This window comes from Loxodonta africana, chromosome 15 (assembly GCF_030014295.1).
Source record: "Loxodonta africana isolate mLoxAfr1 chromosome 15, mLoxAfr1.hap2, whole genome shotgun sequence".
Taxonomy (NCBI): Eukaryota; Metazoa; Chordata; class Mammalia; order Proboscidea; family Elephantidae; genus Loxodonta; species Loxodonta africana.
The window spans coordinates 78,782,264-78,807,203 of NC_087356.1; the positions used below are offsets into that span (position 1 = coordinate 78,782,264).

At 41.1% G+C, this 24,940-nt stretch overlaps 1 protein-coding gene across 7 annotated transcripts in view; it reads right to left on the minus strand.

Moving 5' to 3' along the window:
• The window catches only part of KMT2A (lysine methyltransferase 2A), a 76,866-nt gene that overhangs the window by 4,816 nt on the left and 47,110 nt on the right, over positions 1-24,940 (minus strand). For 3 of the 7 annotated variants that reach the window (XM_064268995.1, XM_064268993.1, XM_064268994.1), the window contains 15 exons: positions 24,852-24,925; positions 24,019-24,212; positions 23,555-23,661; positions 22,438-22,575; positions 21,319-21,477; positions 20,937-21,054; positions 20,736-20,814; positions 19,537-19,697; positions 18,800-18,985; positions 14,155-18,397; positions 13,385-13,465; positions 12,322-12,386; positions 9,598-9,768; positions 8,082-8,156; positions 1,976-2,266 (listed from right to left, as the gene is read on the minus strand). In XM_064268995.1, coding sequence (XP_064125065.1) covers positions 2,052-2,266; positions 8,082-8,156; positions 9,598-9,768; positions 12,322-12,386; positions 13,385-13,465; positions 14,155-18,397; positions 18,800-18,985; positions 19,537-19,697; positions 20,736-20,814; positions 20,937-21,054; positions 21,319-21,477; positions 22,438-22,575; positions 23,555-23,661; positions 24,019-24,212; positions 24,852-24,925 — 6,066 coding nt within the window. In that variant the 3' untranslated portion in view covers positions 1,976-2,051. Of the gene's footprint in view, positions 1-391; positions 522-1,122; positions 1,207-1,822; positions 1,927-1,969; positions 2,267-8,081; positions 8,157-9,597; positions 9,769-12,321; positions 12,387-13,384; positions 13,466-14,154; positions 18,398-18,799; positions 18,986-19,536; positions 19,698-20,735; positions 20,815-20,936; positions 21,055-21,318; positions 21,478-22,437; positions 22,576-23,554; positions 23,662-24,018; positions 24,213-24,851; positions 24,926-24,940 lie in introns of those variants that run through there. The other 4 variants (XM_064268997.1, XM_064268996.1, XM_064268991.1 and 1 more) reach the window with 3 other exon arrangements.

Below are 24,940 nucleotides of genomic sequence, written 5' to 3' on the forward strand. Positions count from 1 at the left end.
TCTTTTTAAAATTTCCAGATTTCTCCCAGTAAATACTATCTTTCAAGATGGTTCTGTGAAGAATCCTAGATTATATGTGCTAGACTAGAGGTTTCTTATTGTCTCTGCAGAAAGGGAAACCTAAAAATTGTGTAGCTATGTGCTTTAGATACCGAGGTCCACTCTGACAAATCTTCCAAGAGTATCTTTGTCTACTAATCCTTAGAGTGGACTCTGAACTTTTACTGGGCTCATCACAAACTTCAAGGATGTTAAAATGTTAGGGGGGAAAAAAGCATTTTTAAATCAATAAAATGCTGTTTCTTCTGGGCTTCAGGGATCCTATTTATAGCGGATGGCCCCTTTCTACAGCAAAACAAGAGAACTGGGAGAGTGAAGGTGAGCAACTCACCTTGCTGTCATAATACTTCTCTCGTTTGTCAGTCTGGATGGAACGGATGACATTGCCTGCATACTCAATCACCATCTCACCTGCATCAATGTTTCTCTTACAGAACAGACCCCGGCCATGGATGGGAGACCTGGCTCATACAGATGGGAAAGAGATCAGTCAAGAACTTTGCAAATAAAGTTAACTACGTGGATATGTGAATAAATGAATGAAATCTTCTGGTCTGTTAGTCCTCCAGGAAGGACAGACACTTGGGAGAAAAAAAAAAAAAGGAATTTGGACCCACATGATTTAATTAACTGTTCCAGCAAATAGCCAAGGATAAAAGATTTCTCTATTCTGTAGCCCACTAGAAGCAGCAATATTGTGATCCTAACTGTGTTAAGGAAACCCTGGTGGCGTAGTGGTTAAGTGCTACGGCTGCTAGCCAAGAGGCCAGCAGTTTGAATCCGCGAGGCGCTCCTTGGAAACTCTATCGGGCAGTTCTATTCTGTCCTATAGGGTTGCTAGGAGTCGGAATCGACTCGACGGCAGTGGGTTTTTTTTTGGGTGGGTAATTGTGTTCAATTCCTTGTTCAACACAAAGAGTTACTGGATCTCAAGACATCAGTTTCAATATACCTAAAAACCTCACTTAACTGCATGAGGGAGGTTGTCCCAGAGTTCGGTTCACTTTGATTTTGGAAAGCTTCATTAGTTTTATATAATTCTTGTCAGAATTTTCGCCATACCTGTAGACACCAACTGCCTCCTTAGAAGTCTTTTTTAAGTGCCGGAAACGCATGGGCATTGGCAGATCCATGCTAGTTGCCCTCCTAAAGAGACAAGGCATATTATTAACGAATTCTCTTCAGGAAATAATGTGTTTTCAGTCTTGGAGTGAAAATTACTAGAGAATATAACTACACTATTCTCTTTGCTCAATGCTAAGCTTAACAAGTGTCCTAAAATTAGTACTATATATATAGTACTTTCTGACCATGGGAGCCCTGGTGGCGCAGCAGTTAAGAGCTCAGGCTGCTAACCAAAAGGCTGGCAGTTCAAATCCACCAGCTGTTCTTTGGAAACCCTACGGGGCAGTTCTACTCTGTCCTATAGGGTCGCTATGAGCCAGAATTGACTCAATGGCAATGAGTTCGGTTTTGGTTTTTGGTTTCTGACCATGACGACCGTGGTGGTACATCTAAAGTGGACAAAGCACACTATGGATAAAGAAAATAAATTATAGCTTATAGTTATTTGAATTTCTCTATAACATATATTCCTCTCTTATTATCAGCCAGCTACCGCTACTTCAATACAAATTATCATTTTCGTCTTCTTAAATGTTATTCAGAAAATTCTGATCCAAGCAAAACTACACCTTGCCCTGAACAGCTGGGTAGAGGGAAGCAGAGTATTTCTAACGACCTCTCTCCACTCAAGGCTTACCGAGCGGACTTCAGCTGTACCTCCTCCTCTTCCTCATCATTGGGGTTATATTCAGGAGGCTGCCGATGTTTAGAAGCCAGGAAATTAAACATGTCAAATGCTGACTTCCTGGAGTCAAAAGATTAAAACATCTTTAGAGAAATGCTTTAATAGAAGCAATGCAGGACAGTGTTAACACTGGAAATCCCAAAGGTTACATGGGAAAATAATTATATCATCAGATGCAAACTCAGGCCCCAAAGCTGCTTACAGAGAAGAATGGAACTTGCCTCAGGTGGACTTCAGCCCTGGCTGAGCCATGAGGGTTCAGGGGGGGTTCATTGGCCTCCTCTGGTTTGTGGAAGCGGAATTTGTAATTCCTACAGTGCTTGGCACCAGAGAGCTGCTCAATCAGGAACACAACTGCATCGTGGAGAATCCCCAGCATCCTCACACCATTAACACCTGCAGGATCAAAAGCAGCGGGGTGGTGAGGAGTGCCACCAACAGGAAACTGGATAATACTGACGCAATCCTTGTGTTAGAGAATGACTCTGCCAGAAGCTGCTCAAGGGCAAATTATATTAAATACTAGCCAGATATTTGCACTAAATACCTATTTAAAATAATGCTGATAATGGATTTATTGATATGGAAAACATTCATGATAGGCTGTTAAACGAAAACAGCAAGCCACTAAACTCTGGACTATTTTCTATTTGCTGTATGTACACAGAAATTCTGTATGTGTTATTTCATTTCATATCAGAATGACCACATGAGGCAAGAATTACTTGCTTCATTTTAAGATGAGTAAACCTGGGCTCGGAGAATTTAAATAACATGCCCAAAATCACAGAGCTAATGTGACAAGATTTGAACCTTGAAATGTATGATTCCAAAAATGATCCCATTTTTTATTATGGGTAATGGAGTACTTGGGCTCTGCAATCTCATATTCACTAAAATTTAGAGGGAATGTCAGTACAATCCAACACAAAAGTCTTTTTTGTGTTGTTATTGTGTTATAGTCAACGTATGGAGTAATACACTCAATAGCAGCTTTGTTTTGCCTGGTCTTATGCTATTAATGAGCACTTTTTACTTATTTTTTATTTTATAAAAATAACATTTGTATAAGTCTGCTAGCACAGACATTGAAAGACTTTCTAAAAGGATTGGCTTCTTCCATTACACGGAAAGGGCTTAGTAACAACTGCCATACCTCTTTTGAACACTAGAAGACAGCTTATATTCTTCATATTGTTATTAAACAAACATTTCATTTACAAATATTGTTTTTGGTATCGTTAATAGATACAGAAACAATGATGGTGTCTGCTATGAGTAAGATATGTATTTCATAGGCATAATTGTGTCAGGGTCACTTATGCAATTCTGGTAAGACATACAAATTGTGTTACAAAGAATATTTACAGATATAACCTTACTGTAATTTGGGGAGGAGGCCTGATGGCGCAGTGGTTAAGAGCTTGGCTGCTAACCGAACAGATTGGCAGTTCGAATCCACAAGCTACTCCTTGGAAACTCAATGAGGCAGTTGTATTCTGTCCTGTAGGGTCACTATGAGTTGGAATTGGCTTGACGGCAACAGGTTTATGCTATGTCTAAAAGGACATCCATGTTTAAATGTTAACAATAGTTACTTCTGGGAGGTGGGACCCTCTCCACCTTTTAATTTGCTATCATGGCTGTTTGCTTTTATACATAATACACACACACGTATATAAAAAAATATTTTATTGTGTTTTTGGTGAAAGTTTACACAGCAAATTAGCTTCCTGTTTGACAATTTCTATACAAATTATTCAGTGACATTAGTTACATTTTTCACAATGTGTCAACATTCTCTTTAATTGTGTTCTGGTTGTTCTGTATCTGGGGCTCTAGTTTCCCTGCCCCCGTACCTTCTCATCTTTGCTTTAGAGTAACGGCTGACCTTTTGGTCTCTATAGATGGTTTTTTTAATGGAGCACCACACTCACAGGTAATAGCCTTTATTTTGTGTGGAAATCTATGTTAAGCTAAAAGGTGACCTTGTTTACAGTTTCTGTTCCAGGTTTAAAGAGTATCTTGGGCATAGCCTCAGGGAGTCCTCTAGTCTCAACTGATGCAGTAAGTCTGGACTTCTTTAGAATTTGAGTTCTGTTCCATGTTTTTCTCCCTTTCTATCAGGGTCCATCTATGGTGGCCCAGGTCAGCATGGTTGGAGGTTGTAGTTGGGCACCATCTAGTTCTTCTGGTGTCAGGATGGATGAGGCTGTGGCTCGTGTAGGCTATTAGCCCTGTAGACTAGCTTCTTCTCTGACACTCTGGTTTCCTTCTTTCACTTCTGCTTCTTTCAAGTAGAGACCAACAGCTGTATCTTAAAGATCTGCTCATAAGCTTTTAAGACCTCAGACGCAACTTACCTCTTACCAGGATGCAGAACGTGACCTTTGTAAACTGTATTATGCCAACTGACTGAGTTGTCCCATGAGACTAAGGTCCTAAGCCTTCAAACCCAGAAAACCAATCTCACAAGGTGTTTCGTTAAGTCTGAGAAGTATCTGTAACTGTGTCCTCTGTGAATATATATGTGTGCCCACACATAACACTGTACCTATCCATATATATATATGCCTATACACATATGCATGTGACCATACACTCGTTTTTTGGTTATTGTTGGTGCTGTTGCCAAATTATATGTGTCATATTCTTTAGCATAAACATTCTCTTACGTGCTTCTTAGTGGCATCGATTACTTCGGTCAATCTGTGTTCATTACACCCACATTCGGTGCTACTTTTCCTATCACCACAAATAACAAGTATCTACGATCTAGAGAGTGACTTTTCTTTATTTTTTAATTCTTCTACTTTTGGGGTAATTTTTTAGAAAAGAGAAATAGTTATTATTAGATGTCTGGTTTCTATTTCATTTAGAGAATTTCTAAAGGAGATGACTTGGTTTCAGTGATAAACAGAAAGTCACCATTGCCATGTCTGAACCCTGAGAACTGCTGCAGCCACTTGCTATCAGCCGAGGATGAAGCTTCGCCATGGACAGCAAAGTGGGAAGAAGGAAAGAATCTAGCTCTTTGACGACATTACAAATTCCTGAAATCAACCAGTCTTGACACCTGAACTTTCTGTCATTTAGATAAATTATCTTACTGTTTAAATCACTTAGAGTTGTGGTTTCTGTAACATGAGATCAAAAGCATCAAGCGATAAGGCGGTAAGCACAGGGAAGAAATTGCCAAAAAGGGCTAAAGAGCAGCAGTGACTTGCGCAGGTCCTTGAAGGATTAGGAGTTTGTCAAGCCAAAGGGAATCAGGGGAGCAAGAGTGAGAAGATGGAGGGAAGCAGGTCATTCCTGGGAAATGCACGAACCATGGTGTGCTGGCGTGAAGGCACACGTAACATAAACACACGTAGACACATGTCAAAAATTCCTATTTCTTAGCTCCGAAGCTCAGAGATTCCGACTGACATCCGGAGAACACAGTTGTGGACACACTGATGGATCTGGAACAGTCAGCAGCATAGTGTGGCTACAGGACAAGGAATTCTGAGGGTGAGCAAACTGGTGAGAGCAGAGGCAGACCAGATAAGCTGGCGTGAGGGAGCCGTAGGTGGGAAACCTTGAGAAAGCAGGGCTGAGTCTGCTTCTGAGCAGTGATCAGTTTAACACGGGGACGAGCACACTGCCGTAAATATGAACTAACAATGACTATTTAAGGACTGAAGATTTTATTCCACAATCAGTAGGGAAGTTTTTGCAGTACCTCTGGTGACACTGAGGATACACTACAAGGAGAAGAGATGGGTGATTCAGGGACCAGTTATAAGCTTACAGAGAAGAGGATAACAAGAGCTGAGGAAGGAGAGAAAGAGAAGAGAGGAACGTGACTGGTGTTCTCAGGGCAGAGTCAACAGTAGTGACTAAGTGGATATGAATGATGAAGGGAAGGAAGGATGTAAAGAGTTACTGGGTCTTTTTAACCTGAGCAATTTAATGAGGGACAGTAGAACACACGGAGGGGTGGAAAATAAAGATTTGTGAATCAGCAGTTTGTAAGACGAGAACGTGGGGATGGCTGAGTCCAGTAAGAGGAAGAGAGCCCAGGAGAATACTAACATTTTTCTTTTTTATTTATTTCTCATCTGTTCTTTCAAAAACTGACTAGTTTTATTTATTTTTTTTATTATAAAAGTAATACACACTCATGGTAATAAAATGAAATAGTTCTGAGAAGTACAGTAAAAGCTGACTATTCTAACTTCTCAAGTCCCACCACTCAGAGGCAACCACTATACACACATAATGTAAAAGTAGCTAAAGGGAGTCACGGTCATACCAGACACACACTGTTTTAACTTGCTTTTTCAATTAGTTTACTACTGATGGGTATTTGGGTTGCTTCCAGTTTTTTGTTACTACAATATATGTTGTAATAAACATTCTTATCCATTTTTATGACCTGGGTGAGACTACCTACAGGATAAATTCCTAGAAGAGGAATTGTTCAGTGGAAGGGTGTGTGACTTCAAAATGTGGATAGCTATTGCTTAACTGCTCCATGAAATAACTGTATTAATAATTTATAGATCCACTATTAATGTCAGAGCCCATCACCTCCATCTTTATTTATATTAATTATCTCTAAATTTTGAATCTTTATTAATCAAGGTAGAAAATGTTTATCATTGTCCTAATTTGCATTTTAAAAATTATGAGTGAGATTGACTATCTTAACATATGTTATTGGTCATTTGTATTTTGGGGGGGATAAATTCACCGTTGGGTTTTTGTCCTTTATTTGAAGTTAAAAAAAAATTCTGAAAAACGTCTAACAATACAGAAAAGTGCATAACCTGTTACAACAGTTGCACATGCACCCGCCACTAATATAAACAAAAAAAAAAAAAATTTTTTTTTTTTTTTTAACAAATGTTAGTGTTTTGTCATATATGCTTCAAAAATGTTCCCTCTCTTCCTTCTTAAAACAAAAACATTCTAAATAACGTTAAATTCCTCTAAGTACTGATCCCTTTCCCTCCACAGGGACATTCTAAAAAGGGCTGGAGGACCAGACAAGATGTGGAAAAAACAGAGTCAATGGAAGGTTTCTACTTTAGGTTAATTAGAATCTTTAAGGGTCACTCAAAACAATTGTATTAATGATGTTTTTATATTGCCGACATTGAATTTGAAGTCTAATACCAATGAGAAACGGTTTCAACTTTGAAGAGAAGGTATAACAAAACCACTACAAGGTGCCATTTCATACCCACTAGGCTAGCTATAATTAAAAAAAAAAAAAAGACACATAATAACAAGTCTTAGCAAGGACTAGAAAAACTGGAGCCCTTGTACATTGCCGGTGGGAGTGTGAAATGGTGCAGCCACTTTGGAAAACAGTTTGGTAAGTCCTTAAAAAGCTAAACCTAGAGTTACCATATGACCCAGCAATTCCACTCCTAGGCATAGACACGAGAGAAACGAGAACATACGTCTACACAAAAACTTGTACATGAGCGATCATAGATAGCTGCGTTACTCCTAACAGCCAAAAAGGAGAAACAACCCAAGTTGTTTATCAACTGATGAATGGATACACAAAAATCTGCTATATCCACACAGCAGAATGTTATCTGGCAATAAAAAGGAATGAAGTACTGACGCATGCTACAACATGGAGAAATTCTGAAAGCATTATGCCACGTGAAAGATGCCAGTCACGAAAAGACACATATTTTATGATTCCATTTATATGAGATGTCCAGAATAGGCAAACCCATAGAGACAGAGAGACTAGTGGTTGCCAGGGGCTGGGAGGTGAGGGATGAGGAATGGCTGTTACTGGGCACCGGGTTTCTTTCTGGGCTGATGAAAAATGCTCTGGAATTATATGGTGGCGATGGTTGCAGTGGCCCAACTCCGTGAACCCTAAAACCACTGACCGTACACTTTAAACGAGTGGATTACATCACAGCAACCCTACAGGACAGAGCAGAACTGCCCCCATAAGGTTTCCAAGGAGTGGCTGGCGGATTCAAACGGTTGACTTTTTGGTTAGCAGCCGTAGCTCTGAACCACTGTGTCACCAGGGCTCCACATGGTATATGAATTATATCTCAATAAAGCTGTTAAAAATCATTAAAAAAAAAAAAAAAAAAGTTGATTCTTTGTAGAATCAGCTCTTTGGCCAAGATCAACACGTTACCAGAATATTCTGAGACGGGAATAAAATAACAGCTCCAGCCATTACCTGCAAATGAGAGTTGCTTTAGGCGGGCGTTAGATCGAGCTTCCTGGACTTTGTCTGTCAATGACTTCCAGGCATCTGTAAGAAAATAAAAGAAAACTATAGGCCAGAAATATTCAAATAAACATTTCTCAATACCAATGGCCTGTACAAGTATTGTGCTGAGGATCCCCACCCTGTGAAGAAAGACCCCGCTAGCGCAGTGTTTCGTTGTTTTTCTTGCACCTTTAGTGACATCGGTTTGATGCACAAGCAAATAGCTGGAAAGCTGCACTATCCAGCAGGGCTTTTTTCTGCTAGAGAGGGTAGGGCTGTGCCCAGGTCTGAGCCTTCAGGGCCGTCTGTGACTCCTTCCTCTCCTTTACGCCCCATATCCAAGCAGTTGCCAAGTCTGTCCATTCTTCTTTCCTTTCTTTTCTTTTCCTACTGGAAATGGGCTTGATTACCTGACATTTCTACTGTAGCAATAACACACTTATCAGTGAGATCTCTTGCCCTCTAGCAACTCCAATTTAATCTATCTTATATGGAGCTGCCACATTAAGCTTCTTGAAATTCCACTTTTATTCTACCACTGAAACTTTCAAAGGCGCTCCAAGACCTGTGCCCAATCTCCCCTCAATTTGCTCTTTCACTACCACAATCCTAATACGGATTTCAATGTCATCCTCCCACCTGACACTCCTCTAAACCCGCCAAATGCAATCCTATCTCTATAACTATGCTCACATCTCTTTTTCTTAGAAAATCCTTCCCATTCCTCTTTGCCTAACCCAAATTCTATTATCTCCTTTAATGTCCAGCATCTTCATTGGTTTTTTGATAATTCTACCTCGCACACGGTGATTTTTCCTTTCTCTGAACTCCTCTAGAACTTACTCCCTAGAGAACACGCACTGGTCCTTCAACAGCTGATGAGCACTTACGTGCCTTGATACAAAGATGGGTACAAAAACAAAGCTCCGACCTTTATGGGAAGTTTACTGCTGAATGAGTGACACATAAAGGTAAACAAACACTTACAAAACAAATTTTGAGCTACGAGGGAGGAACACATCAGAGCCTAAAGGAGCAGAAAGAATGGAGTAGGGATGCTTATCTGCCTCAGAAGGTCAGAGAAACCTTTCTGAGCTGAATCTTGAAGGACGGGCTGGAGTTCACCAGGTGAATGAAGGTAAGGAGAGCATTCCAGGCAGAAGGAACAGCATATGTGAAGGCACAGAGGTGAGAGAGTGGAAGTGTTAGAAGACTGGTGAGAGAAGCCAATACCCCATGTGCTATTTGAGGGTGTGTGTGCCATTTTTTTTAAAATATCATCTGTATCATTAACTTTTCACATAAATTGTGGACTATTTCCTCAACAAGACTACCTTCTCAAGGATAAGGAAAATGCATAATGGTTCTAAAAGTGTCTTTTATAGCCCCTAGCACAAATCTGCCCACATAAATGGTTTGTAAAATGTAGACCTTGCTGAAACAGGGCCTGTGCTGGCGGGTCAACCTAACTGAATCCACGCACCTTCAATACTTTCAGCACAGATCTGAAAGCCATCATCGCTTGAAATTTCAAACACAAGTCCTTTCTTTGGCTTCTTCTCAGCAATGCTCTCCTTCCGTTTTTGTTCTTGCTGGAGCCAAAGCATCAGTGGAGAGCTGAAATTACTTTCTTCTTCTTCCACCGTTTTAGGTTCTAGGAAGGACAGAAAGATAGGGGCCAAAGTGGTTGCAATAACAAATGTTTACTGAGTACCAACTACATGCAGAGCACTTTACATACATTATCTCTAAGCCTAGTAACATTCCGTAGCTGGTATGATTGTTCTTATTTTACGGGTAACAAAACTGAGGCTCAAAGACGTGGAACAGCTTGCCCTAGGGCACAGCTCTTGTTGGTGGAGGCCATGGAGTCAATTCCGGCTCATAGAGACCCAATATGACAGAGCAGAACTGTCTCATAGGGTTTTCTTGGCTGTAATCTTTACTGAAGCAGACCACCAGGTCTTTCTCCTGGGAGCCACTAGGTGGGTGGGTGGGTGGGTTAGAACTCCCAGCTTTTGGGTTAAATGCCAAGCACGTAACAGCTTGTGCCACCAGTGACTACACTAGAATTTTTTTTTTTTTTTAAATGAAGTTATGCTGTCTCTGTGGTAGAGTTTCTATTTCTGGTATGATAATTTGATAGTTTTTCAGTAAGTAGTTGCCCTCAGTAGGGTCAAGGCCAAAAAACAATAATGGTTACTATGTGTATAGGGTCACTATGAGTCGGAATCGACTCAATGGCACTGGGTTTGGGTTTTTTTTTGGTTATGTGTGAAGCACTTACTATATACGAGGCACTCTTCTAGGAAGGTCACATACAGTAACTCATTTAAATCTCACAACAATCCAGTGAGGTAGATGCTATTATCACCATCTCCATTTTAACCATAAGGAAACTGAGGCTGAGATGTTAAGTAATGAGCCCACCTTCATACAGCTGAGAAGTGGTAAAGCTGGGATTTCAACCCACCTGGCTCCAGGGTATGCACTATCAATCACCAGCCCTCACTGCCTTCTTACATGAGATTATCAATTCTTGAGGAATGAGCAAATCAGGAGTTATGCCTAAACATTTTCTCTACCTGATTCTTTTTTTGGGAAGTTCTCTCTACGGAATCTACGGAACTGGGCAAAGTCTTATATCCCTAGCTCTCTAATCATTAACTAGCCAGTTGTTTGCTGATCAAATTCAGTAGACTAGACAGAAAATGTTATGGAGATATATCTGGTATTGTATCCAAAATATGACATAATAAAAATGGTTGGGTCTCAACCCACCTGGATCAAAGGTGAATGAAGAACACCAAGGACACAGGGTAATTACACGCCCAAGAGACATAAAGGGCCACATAAACCAGAGACTACATCAGCCTGAGACCAGAAGAACTAGATGGTGCCTGGGTACAACCAATGAGTGCCCTGACAGGGAACACAACCGAGGACCCCTGAGGGAGCAGGAGAGCAGTGGGATGCAGACCCCAAATTCTCGTAACAAGACCAGATTTAATGGTCTGACTGAGACTAGAAGGATCCTGGTGGTCATGGCCCCCTGACCTACTGTTGGCTCAGGACAGGAAACATTCCCGAAGCCAACTCTTCAGACATGGATTGGACTGGACAATGGGTTGGAGAGGGATGCTGGTGAGGAGTGAGGCTCTTGGATCAGGTGAACACTTGAGACTATGTTGGTATCTCCTGCCTGGATGGGAGATGAGAGGGTAGAGGGGATTAGAAGCTGGGGAAATGGATAGGAAAAGAGAGAGTGGAGGGAGGGAGCGGGCTGTATGAGGAGAGTAATTGGGAGTATGTAGCAAGGTGTATATAAGTTTTTATGTGACAGACTGACTTGATTTGTAAACTTTCATTTAAAGCACAATAAAAATTATTTTAAAATGTCCTTAGCAACACAACAGAGAACCCCTGAGGGAGCAGGAGAGCACTGGGATGCAGACCCCAAATTCTCATAAAAAGACCAGACTTAACGGTCTGACTGAGACTAGAAGGATCCCAGTGGTCATGGCCCCCAGACCTTCTGTTGGCCCAGGACAGAAACCATTCCCAAAGCCAACTCTCCAGACAGGGACTGGACTGGACAATGGGTTGGAGAGGGATGCTGGGGAGGAGTGAACTTCTTGACCAGGTGGACACTTGAGACTATGTTGGCATCCCCTCCCTGGAGGGGAGATGAAAGGGTAGAGGGGGTTAAAAGCTGGCAAAATGGACACAAAAAGAGAGAGTGAAGGGAGGGTGCGGGCTGTCTCACTAGGGGGAGAGCGACTGGGAGTGTGTAGCAAGGTGTATATAAGTTTTTGTGTGAGAGACTGACTTAATTTGTAAACTTTCACTTAAAGCACAATAAAATGAAAAAAAAAAAAAGGTTGCCGGTTTTCTACAGTGACAACTAATGGATGAAGTCAGGTCATAACCAGTTATTTAAATCTCACTGCTGTTAGGGGAAGTACAGCAGAAGAGTATTTTTAGGTTTTAATTTTGTGTCCTTTAGGAGACAATATGATCACAGATAACAGAGCACAAGGGCACTGGACCAGGAGACAGGTGCTCTGAGTTTCAGTCTACAACTCTGGCAAATGTATTTATTTTGGAGGTTAGATTTTTTTTTTGAAAAATGTTTTTCTAGAAAATCAGGAGGTGAAGTAGATGATTTTTATTGTCCTTTTAGCTTTGAAATTCTCTAACCACATACCTGTACTCTCCTGTTCACTTGCTGGATTTCGTGTGGCCTGAGCCTCTGGAAGAACAGCCACTTGCCTAGGTAAAAAGGAAACCACATGTGAGCCAAAACAGCACCTGGTTCTTTAATTCCAATGGCATCTTGAAAAAGAACCAGATGGTGCTTTCTGTAGAACCTGTTGAATGAACACCACTACCGCCACAGTACTGTATATAGCATAAAGCTATCTTTTTTAAGACTCTTTCCCAAATATTGACACTAAGTTTCTGGTTTTGAAGTTATAGATTATGTCCTTGAGATTCTCCTTATATCCTTAAACTCATTGCCATCAAGTCAATTCTGACGTATAGCGACCCTACAGGACAGAGTAGAGCTGCCCCATAGAGTTTCCAGGGAGCGGCTGGTAGATTTAAACTGCTGAACTTTTGGTTAGCAGCCAAGCTCTTAACCACTACACCACCAGGGCTCCAATCAATACCCTTAGCATTAAAAAAAAAAAAAAAAAAGACACTTGTCAGAAATAGTTCTGGATTTACTTAAATAAGTTAGCTGGTTTATCTAAAAAGTAAGCTGTATGAGCTAGCGAACCACCACCAATGTTCATTTCTTAAAACTAAATAAATCCTGGAATCAATCCAAATGTATATCAATAGGGGACTGACTAAATAAATTACTGTAGAGCCATACAATAGAATTTAAAAAAAAAAGTGTACCTATACTGGCACAAAGAAATGTACACACTGTGTTAAGTGAAAAAAACAAGTTCAGAACAGTATGTATTGTTCCTTTTATATTAAAAAAAGATACATATATATTCACATATATATTATATGCATATAAACGTGTAGATAAAAACAAATTATTAACAATGGCTACCTCTAGGGAATAGATTGGAGGGTGGCCAGGACAGACAACCATTACCCATTCTTTCATATAATTCTATGCTATGATTGCTTTTACAAGCATGTTATTACTTCCCTTAAAAAAAAAAAAAATTCTGACAACAAAACAAAAATCATACAAATCAGGAAGACCAATTTTTTTAAAAATGAGGTGGACAGAACGAAGGGCTTACCTTGCAGGCTGTCCACACTCCTTCTGTGATGACTGTTCCACGTTAGCAGTATCCTGCTGCTCAGCCTCTGTTCCTGGAGTCCTGGAACAGAATTATTTATGTCTTTTCAAAAAAAAATCACTAGCAAATATGTATCGAATTAAATACGGAGGTCAGTCTAAAGACATGACTCTATCAGGATCTGATAAAATGTTTGAGTGGGCAAAACCAACCTATGGAGACAGAGGTTAGGACGGTGGTTAGGCACAGGAGCGAGCCGAGGTGCCAGAAATGTTTAATATCTCGATCTGAGTGGTGGTTACATGGGTGCATACATATATACACACACATATGTAAAAACTCACTTGTGTACTTCATGTATGTTATACTTCAACGACAGTCAAAAAAAAAAAAAAAAAAAAACCTCCATCAGGATCTGCAACAGGTGGCTTTGCCCTCCAGACAGAAAGGATCATGCCCTAGTATCCTAAACCTCAGCAAAAAAGGAACGAGCAAACAGCAACACTGTTTCAAAGCAGAGCAAAGAGTAGAGATGATGTGGTTCTACCCAAAGGACAAACTCACCGCTGATAGAACAAAGCTTTTCTCTATAAATCACTACCGGAACGGGGGAAAAAAAAATCAGATCCCAGAAACCCCCAACTAATGCCACCTGGACAGATGGACAGAAGAGTGCCCCTCCCATAAGACTACCACTTCCCCAGTCTCTAACCCAGGGCACAAAATCCCACAGAGCCAGCACAGGGAATGTTTGGGTCACTTTTTCTTACCCTGTGGATGACGTCAGGGGTGCTGCGCTGGCTTCTTGGTCTGGAATGTGTGCTTCCGAAGAACTGGTCCGCAAATGGGAAACTTTGTGCTTCTTGCCATTCCCTTTGTCCAAAGGCAGCTGAATCCGTTTGATTTTTGGTTTGGGTTTAGTGGGACCCGGCACTGACGGGCTTGCGGACTGCTGTCCCGAGGGTGGAGAGCCCCCAGGAGAGGCTGAGCTGGCTTGCATAGCTGAGGGTAAAGCCTTGTTCTGCTCTAGCCCCGTGCTGTTGGGAGCATCTACTGTCTGGGTAAAATTAGACACCTGGGTCCCGGAAGCAGAATCCAGATCACACTGGGAAGAGAGAATCCCAGTTTTGCTGGCAAGGAGCTGGTTCACGTGCTGAAGCTGGTAGTGCTCTTCTGCTTCCCCGGAAGGTGAAGCAGCTGTTATGCCCGTAGTTTGAGTTGAGGGGAGCACACAGATGCTAGATGCTGCTGTCATTGCAGCAGCAGAGGGAGTCTGCGATGTCCCCAGCTGTGGAAACATTCCTGAACTTGGCGGTAAAGCCACAGGCTGGTCCTGAATCCCTAGGCTCTGCTGGCTAGCTTTGATTAAAAGATTGCTTATTGAACCAATATCTGGGTTACCAAGCAACCTTGGGTTGGTCAAAGTGACATGTCCTGGACCTGATGCACTACTTGTAGGGGTTGTTGTGGTTTGCATGGATACAACATTCAAAACGGAGGAACCAGATGCCAAGCCAGACACGGGCCCTGATGCGAGGTTGCTAGTATCCTGGCTTATGGTTGATGTGCCCGCCGCTGGGGCAGCAGTTCCTCCCATACTCGGTGGTAACAGGGGCGCCTGTTCAAAATACATGATGCCAGATTTAGACCTTTTTATGATGTTGGGGACAGTTCGGTGAGATGAAGTATTAAGTGACCCCAAATCTAATAGATTGGGGTGGTTTGAAAGCTGGGAGGGTGTGAAGTTGATCAATGTCATATTAGAAACCACATCGGAAGGGGCAACGTTTGAAGGGGTACTAGAGGGAGCAAGTTTTTTATTCTTTCGGGTCTGTAGACGAGATATGGGTCTTTTCTTGAGTCCAGAGGATGGAGTGGCTACTGTGGTACTGAGGTCTGTCCTCTGGCTGGCTTCTGAAACCAGAAGTTGGGGGTCTGGAGGAGGCTGAACCCCAATCAGTAGGCCTGAAGGAGGACTGCTGATGTTGGGTGGGAAACTACTTTGAGTAGCTGCAGAGAAGGAATGTAAGTGCTGGTGATGTGGCATGGGGAGCAGTCCTTTGCTAGCAGGAGGGAACAAAGATTGAGAAGTTGGCAAGCTTGGATTTAGTCCTGTGGTTAGGGTGAGACCAGTTCCCATGGGCCCCAATACTGAAGTATTTGTCTCCATCACACTGGGTGTAGAACTAACAGAAGAGGTCAATTGGATTTTCTGGGTCACTCCATTTGGAAGAGTTTGGAGAACATAAAGTGGCTGCATGTTCTGGTTAACAACAATTAGTTTCTCAGTGGCTGGTTTCAGGTGGGGTGGAGTGGTCTGGACAGCTGCATTAGAAATCTGAGATGGGCCAGGACTGTCAGTAGAATTGGGCACATATTTCTGGTTCTGGATAGGAACAGAAGGGGAAACAGGTACCTGAAGGCCAGGGGTGCTACTGTTTCTAGTTAAATCCTGACTGCTGCCATGACCTTGTTCCACTGAACAAGGAGGGCTGGAGATGTGATCTGCATCCATGTGTCCTTGGATGAAATGATCAGGAGTCATGTGGCCTTCAGGGGTTGGATCTACCCCTGGACTCAACAGTGCCGGGTCACCTTCAGAGGAGGCCACAGATTTTTCAGTGATGGTCACTCTCTTCTCCCCTGAGTCTGAGATCACAGCTAGTCTATTGGGGTTCTGGCTAGGGACAGTGGGACTCCGGGTGGTCAGGACTGAGAGATCAGACGGTAGCTCTAGCGGCAACTCAAACTGCTCCTCAGCTGAGATTGAGGAAGAGACACTACTGTCCACAGGTTCTGTTGTTGGCAGCTGCTGGGAAAATACTTCAAAAAGACCCATGTCTTTCCCACGATTACTATCAAGACCCAAACCTTCACCAAGATTCAGGAGTTCTGATGAAGATGACTCTGGGCTCTCACCCAAAGCCTGCATGGATGGAGTATTCTTTAGCACAAAGTCCATAATGTCTGAAGGCAAGATGTTTCCACAGTCATCACTGTTGTTATTATCGGAATCAGATTTCAGGAGCTCAGTATTATAGGTGTCCAGTAAATTTTTGTCTGAGGGGGTGCTTGTGTGGACTCTGCGGCTTGACTCCAATGAGCTGAGTTGAGCTTCCAAGGAATCCTGTCCCTGTGTTTTAACCCTGCTGACAGAGTGGCAGTTATCCATCTTTGGCTCATTTTTGTGGCCAGCAGAACTCTTAATGACATGTTCTTTTTCACCAGCATCCTCAGGTCGATCAATCTTTAAGCTCTCTGTTCCATTCTCTTTACCATTTCTTTTTGGAATCTGGCTGCTTTTCCTTGTTGTGGCTGTAACACTAGTATCACTCTCTGTCCCATCATCAACACCATCCAACTGTGAAATTTTTGGAAGATCACACTGTTCCTCCTCCCGAAATAAATTATGAGATGCCAGCCGTTCCTCTCCACTTGAGGAAATCACTGTTCTAGTGAAATTGTAGTAGTATAAGTCATCTTCATCTGATGTGCTAAGGTCATCGGCCCCATCCACCTGTCCTTCAGCTGATCTCTTGCCTCGTTTCTTCCCAGTTGAGCTGCTGTAGAATGGAATGTCTTCTTCACCATAGGATCTTACTCCATAGAGTGGGGTGAGCCCAAAGAACATATTAGAACGTGCTCTTGCACTGCGGCGAGGATATCTCCTCTTAAAAGAACCATCTTCCTGAGGTTTGGGGCCATCTGGAAGCATTAGGTTTCTGTCCTGAACTGGAAGATTCTGATAGTTGTTACTTTGAGAATCTTGGGATGAGGTGTCATTGGGGCTTGGCTGGGCCACTGGACCATCTCCCGGACTTTCAGAGGCTGACATTGGTTCTGTTGGAGATGCTGACTCTCCTTGCAGAGGGGAAGCAGGACTACTTTCTTTCAAAGTATTTTTGGACTGGTTTTCACTTTCCATTTTTAGAGGTGTCAGTGTTACTTTGACTGTGCGTTTCCGGGGTGTCTGTAATTCCTTGGCAGATCCTTCCACTTGCATGGATGAAGCTTTGGGGACTCCCGGAATAGAAAGGACTTTATCCCCAGTCTTATCAGAAGAAACATTATTACATGGCGGTTGCCCAATAAGCTCAGGAGCCAAAACCTCATCAACAAACTCTGGCTTTAAGTTTCCTTCCTCACCAGTTGCTACCTGACCAGGTTCCAAAAAAGATTTAGTGGAATGCTTTTCTTTGAAAGTTTCTTTACAAGATTTTTTCCCTTTTTGTCTCCTGTCTCTGGAACTAGATCCCACATGTTCATTGATAATAGACGATCTGTTGCTCACTCCAGACAGCTTTAAGGTTTTGACTTCAGTATCTGCCTCTGAAGAGAGGTCTGCTGGTTGGCTAAGATCTGTGTGTTGGTCTCGATCGCGCCTCTGCCCTCTCGAATGGAGTGATGGAAAGGAGAGGGCCTCTTTAGAAGAATATGGCACCGAAGACGGTTCTGTAAAGGTTCCAATTTTACTAACATTTAATTCTCCAGATGCTGTATTATGAACCTGTGGGGCCAGTTTAGGAATTCCAGGGTAAGCCACATTATGTGCAGATCCCTCTAAGCCCTTGGAACTCAGCATTTTGGTCTTCTCTCCCTTCAAAGAGGAGCTCTTGGACCCCAAGTCTGAGGCACTGGTATGCTTCATTTCCGAAGAAGAAGATCCAGCCAAGTGGCTAGTTTTAGTGCCTACAGTAACCACTGTCCTTTGTAAATTTGAAGAGGTGAGAGTGTTTTGCCCTAAATTAGTACTTGAATTCAGTGACCCTAATACATGATCAACTGCTTTGGCACTTTTCTCAAGATCTGAAACAGTCCCAGTGGTGGAAACTGAGGAAAGACTGCTCCTGGAGTAAGTATTTCCAGTTCTCATTGGAGACATTATCCGGAGTTTGGACCGCTGAGGTGACAAGGAAGAAGTACTATGACGCCTGGAGCCAATGCTTCGAAGTCCAGAGGAGAGTAAAGGATCACCCACTGTGACTATTTCATGAGTGGTTGGGGTAGGACTTCCTGAACAAGAGAGGAAAAGCAATGACGTCTATTATAGATAGAACAAATATGTGGTAATCATTGGTTTCTATGACTTGCCTATATATATTTATAAACCCAAAACCCACTGTTATTGATTCCCACTCATAACAACCTCATAGGGTCTCCAAGGCTGTAAATCTTTACGGAAGCAGACTGCCACATCTTTCTCCCGCGGAGCTGTCGGTGGCTTCACATGGCTGACCTTGCAGTTCGCAGTCGAACACTAACCATTGTACCACCAGGGCCCCCTGTATGTATTTACAGGTATCTGAAAATCTGCATTTTCAATTAGCAAAAATCACCAAGATAAAGTCGCCTGGAAGAATTATCAACTAATCTTGAGGATGACTTTGAGTCAAGTAGGTCAATGAAGTCCTTTACCTGCAGAAGGCAATGGCCGACAGCCAGGGGATCTCTGTGTTGCAGAATAACTGGGTGTTCGAATCCGAGGGACCTTTGAGATGACATGATAAAAACAGGAGCTGGAGGTTTGAGAATGAGGAGGTCGGTCTGGTGATGGAGGACTTACAATTTCAGCTGTGTTTTGACTCTCTTTAGATGAAATTTCTGTAGTAGAAATAAAAATGCTTATAAAAAATGTCCAATTAATGGGAAAGAGGAAGCTTTTGCTCAAAGTGCATTGAAGGTATGTTAATAGTGGTGGAATAACTTGGAAAATGAGAGTAAAATGGTTGCAGAACTTGAAGAATGTAATCAAGTCACTGAAGCACTTAAAAAAAAAAAGGAAGGAAACAATCAGTTGTTAGCGCAGAGTTACTGCTTAACGGGTGCTGAGTTTGCAGTGATCAAAAACTTTCTGAAATGGATAGTGGCGATGGTTGGACAACACGGTGAGTGTAATTAACATCGAATTTTACACTTAAGAATGGTTAAAGTGGCAAATTTTTAGTTATATATATTTTACCACAATAAAATTAAAAACAGAAAAAGTAAAAAAAAATCTAAAACACTGAACAAATAAACCAATAAGAATCCAGCTATTAGGTAAATATCAAAGTAGAGACAAACACGATCTCCCAAATAAATGTTCTCCCCACCCCTCCAATCACATCACTCCCCAAAATCTAACTCAAGTCCCAGCTGGATTAAAAACTAACCTGTAAAAGATGTTGGACTATGGGCAATGGTCCTATTTTCATCATGTTCAACAGTGCTGTTGATATCTGGCTCTACAACTGGAGGACGGCATTCCACTATCTTGCACGTATATACACAGCGCTTGCGAGCATCTGTGGTGCTCCAGTATACCCTGGAACACCTGGCAAACAGATTTGGAAAAATCACCCTGAGAGTATAGAAGCAGAAACTAATGTTTGTCAAAACCTCTCCTCCATCCTAGGTTGCCTGGCTTCTTTGATTTACAGCATTCACCTTTACTTCATAGTTCTTATTATAGATTCCCCAAGCTCTTTGAAGTCCTTGGTTTTTCCTAGCCTTTCGAAAAACAGCATAAGATTTGTTGTTGTATTGTAGGCAGCGGCCAAATATAGTAAAATATCCTAAAACTCAAACAAAGGAAAATGCTAACTACCACAATAGTTACTGGCCTTTGGGATGGCACTGCTGCCCCACAATGAGTACAAAGTGAGGTCCTAAAATAAAACAAAGACCTACCCTGTGGTGTTTCCTTGGGAGAAAAGCCCCATGAGACAAGGAAATAGCTTCAAATTTGCCAGATACTGATGGAGCCCAGTTTGTACCAGCTAAGCATGGAGTAGAAACCGTGTCATCAGAATTGGAATGCAGGATAAATTGGAGTATATATAGCGAAATGAGACTTCAAAGAGGGGGAGGTAGAAAGAAAGTTTTTGACTTATATTGTCAGCTTAATAGAAGTTTAAACAAGTTGCTTCATATAGGAAAGATTACTAGAGAATCCGATTATTATTGTGGAGTTCCGTATTTTTAGAAGGGCCTATAAAATATAAAATTGGGGCCAGAAGCAGGAGTGTTTGACCCAGGACAACAGTTTGGACTTTTGCATCCAGAATGGAATTCAGAGGGATCTCAAGAGGCTGACACTGCACATCTCTGTGTTTTCTATTTAGGTTTTATTTGGAAATGATTCTGGAATTATGCCAACAATACTTTTCTCCTGTAACTGGATTTAGCTGACCTGAGATGCTGCTTTAGTCCCACTCTACAAACTGAAGGAACCAGAGAACTAGTTAAAAAAAAAAAAAGTTAATTTTTAGTAGTAGTTAAAAGTAGCTAGCAAGTACGTCTCTACATGTAATGATCTGCTCAGCATTTCAGGATGCTCCAGTTGCTGTCTTCTCTTTACAGTGCTACTTACTGATAGCCAATAGGAAAGAGCTTATCTTCACAGTCAGAGAGATCATTCAGAATTCCCAAGCAGTCAATCGTCATCGAGCCTGATCAAAGAAAGAATAACTGATTAGAGGAGATAATGAGAAGGCTCATTTTATAACTAAGGACTACAAAGCACCCCAGTGATACATACAGTCTTCCCCAGTAATCGAGGCCTAGGTCATACCAATCATCATGTGGATATTTTCTGGTTCCAAGCCATTGAGAAACTTCCTTCTCAAGCTGATTCCTTCAAAGTCCACAAACACTCTTCTAAAAACTTCAAATCCGTTCTCAGGAACCACCTTAAATGAAAATCCAGAGTAGCTGTTAATACGCTATCTCTTTACACATTACATTCATCACATCGATCCTCTCAGGGGAAAAGTATAAAACGTATCTCAAAACCACCATTCTGCTTTACCAGCAGGACTTCCGTATTTCTTGTAAAAGGACGTGACTCTAGCAATAGCTAACAGGGAGGCAAAACTAAGTTTACCATCTTGCTATTTTCCATCTATTTGCCCTAACCTCCTAAGGAATTTAAAAAGCAACTGAAGCTCTCTCACCTCTCCTTTGATCAAATCCCGATGTCGTTGACAATACACCTTTTTATCATCTAGAAAGACGCAGTTCTTGGCTCGGGAACACATGAAGTGATAGTTGCTGGTGCAGGATGTGAGACAGCAACCCACGGTGGCTCCCGGCTTTTGGCAGAATTCACATCTCTAAAAATCCAGACAGAACAGAGCTTTGTTCAGACTTTAAGTCGTTTACCATCTCCTCCATAGAATCATCCCACTCTGGTTTCCTACAGTTCATTTCATTTATTGGGAATCTGCTGAATTACAGAGACGTTATGAGCCATGAAGCCTCCTCTACAATTCCTCTCTCTCCCTCATTGTTCACGGAAGCCTGTAACTATTAAATTTGGATTTAGAACCTAGCCCAAAACATAGGTTTTTTTCCTAGGATGAAGTATTGATTTAGAGAAGATGAAATTTTGAAGATCAATGCTAAAAACATCATTCTACTAGAAAGCTGTTATACATCCCAAAGAGACTCAGTTCTAGAAAGATGACACTGGTTAGAAACATAATGGTGCTCTAATTACTAGGCTTAATAGTATAACTCAAACTTATCACGTAATGCAAAGATTTCCTTCACCTGTCTCTATGTGGGCTCTAAAGACTTTTTGTTTGCGATCGCCATACAACTTATAGTTATGCTTCTTTGCGTGTGCTATTTCCTTGATGAGCCTTCATCTTCTTCCTTCCTTCAGAATATAGCTTTTAAAATTTTACTCCTTCATAGCTTTTTTAAATTACTCTCATCTGCTATTGATCACTCTCCACACATATATTTTGTGGGTTTATTCTATGGACCCTCAGAATGATTCAACTGGGACCTTTGAGATAATTTAGTCTAAGTCTTTTAATAAATGAACATTTTCTTCACACATGTGGATCATCTACCAAATTAGATTATACTTTGTTTTCTATTTATTTTGCATCCTTCCTCCAAGGGTCAGAGCAGCAATCTGCCTACAGTGTAGACGAATGCTTGCCATGGATCAGCTATTCTAGAGGCCTTATGAAAAGCATCAGTGGGCCAGCATCTGGCCACAGAAGGGACATCTGGCAACTAAGAGGGAATCTCTTTCATACAGTTCACTCACAAGCTCTTACCAATTGCTTGCCCCTGATCACAGCCATATGCACATTCTTCAGCGATCCATCATCATCTTCGAACACTTCCGCTGACCACAAAGCACAATTTACATGTGTCCACTCATTCTGGCCAATGTATAGCAAACGACCAGCATCCTATGGAATAAAGAGATTGATCTAATTTTTCCTAAAGAATAGAATGCCAAAGAAGGTTTTCTTTGCTATTAGCTTTACCTCAATCAAGATAATCACAAGAAATTAAGTCCTTTAACTTAGGAATGTTTATTAAAATCACAATTCATTTTTCAATGTTTCTGTCTCTTCCCTCCTTTCTAGATTACTTTTTTCCATACACTAGAAATATTTTATAAATCTAAAGGAGAAAAAAAAATACGTGATAAGTTTATAAAAATGTGAACTTTTTTAAAAAACCATTATTTGAAAGCCAGTGCTCTCGGTCTGCATTAAAAGACTTTTTTTTTTTAATTGTAAGCTTACTATGTGCCAGACACTAAATAAGGCTTTATATAATTTCATTTAATTCTCACAACCACTCTGAGGTAGGCATTATGGCTGCCCTCATTTTTAAGATGAAACTGAGGCTTGGAGAGGTTAAACTGCTTGCCTGAGGATAACAAGTAGGCTGTAAGGCACAGAAACAAATCCAGGCAGCCTGCCAAAACCAGGCTGTTAACCATTCTGCTATACTACATTAAACACAAGCTATTTAATATGCATCTTGTATTTTACTTACAAAATCTTTCTGAGGAATTCTAGTAGATAACTAGACACCAGCAGGTTAATTTAAGGCAAATCATCATTAAACACCCACTGCCACCGAGTCAATTCCGACTCATAGCGACCCTATAGGACAGAGTAGAACTGCCCCATAGAGTTTCTAAGGAACGCCTGGTGGGTTTGAACTGCCGACCTCTTGGTTAGCAGCCGTGGCACTTGACCAGTACGCCACCAGGGTTTCTAAACCATCATTAAGTACAAAAAACTCTAAGTGCCACAAACTGACAGATAAATATTAATTAAATAAATGGTACTCAACCATGAAGTTTAGACACAAAGGATGCGCAGTCCCTCCTGGATCTCTATGAACTAAGATCCTGTGTTACTCTATACTTACATTAGCACTGTCATCGCCATATGTCAAACATAATGCACACTGTCTGTTATCTTCTATGCCTGGGGGTGGGTTCAGCTCCGGACTGTCTTCTCGGCTCCTGTCAGTATCTTGGAACCCAAAAGATACCAGTTAAAATTAGCAATAATATGTCTGGTTTTCAGGAAAAAAGAAAACAATTCAGCTTAAATAGGCTGTAGCCTATAAAATAAATACTTTCAAATAATGTTCAAAGTTATCTATGTTATCTACATTCAAAGCTATCTCATCATCTATGTTACAATACTCAGAGTATTTATGTCAATTCCTTGTTAACACCCAAGTGAAGCAAAAATAACGATTTCATTACTTATAAGGATGACTTGAAAATTCCTTTCAAATATCCAAGTGTATTAAATTTAGATTCACAAAGCCAATTGCTTGCTTTTGGAGGGAAATGGGTAATGACTTTTCATTCAGCGCCTTACTCAAAATTGGTGGTGTAGGAGGGTGTAGAGGAGTTGGTGAGTCTGGTTCTCCAGGCCCTTTGGGTTTGGGAGCTGGAATGATTTTCTTCATTAAAGGAGGCTGCTCAGTGTGGCTGTTTTCCTCTCGCTCCTGCCACTGAGCATAATTATGGTCAAGTGAAGGTGGAAGCACTGCGTTTGGTAACATCCCACTGCTGAAAATAATTGATTCAACAAGTATTTATTGAACTCCTATAATACACCTAGAACTCCTACAATATACCTAGAACTGTACAAGATAATCATGTTTTTTACATCATTGGGTCTTGGCCCCATCCACGAACCATTCGCCGAACATAAGAACAAACCATAGAATATGAAAACTGCCTAAATACACAGAACGTACTATTTTTAAAAATATAATTTCAATATGGTTAAACTCCCAGAAACAAATGATAATCCTACCGAAGAATCAAAAGGATTTACTGGAATAAAAATTAAAGGTTATATATGAAAAATTCAAGAGAAGTAGAAAACACCATTTGAAATAAGTAAAACAGAACTCAGTTAAAACAAAGCCAATTATAAGGCTGTATCATACATTTAGTATACATACATATGCCACAAGTTACACCAAGTTCCCCAAAATATAACAAATACATAGAATAAAAAAATAGACAATAGCCTGTAATAAACATCAAGTGTTGTCTCCAAGCCAGCACCAAAAAGGCATTTCAAAGGATCCATTTTTAATACGAAAACCTAGTCTAAAAATAAAACTTAAGCTAGAAATTTGAAAACTCTCAGATTTCCAGCTGACAAGAAGAAAAAAAAGTTCTACTAAAATTACTCACTTGCTTGATACTTTATTTGGCTCCCAAAACCTGGACTTTTTGACACTGAACCATGGAAAAACACGTTCCATTTGCTAAAAGAAAAACAA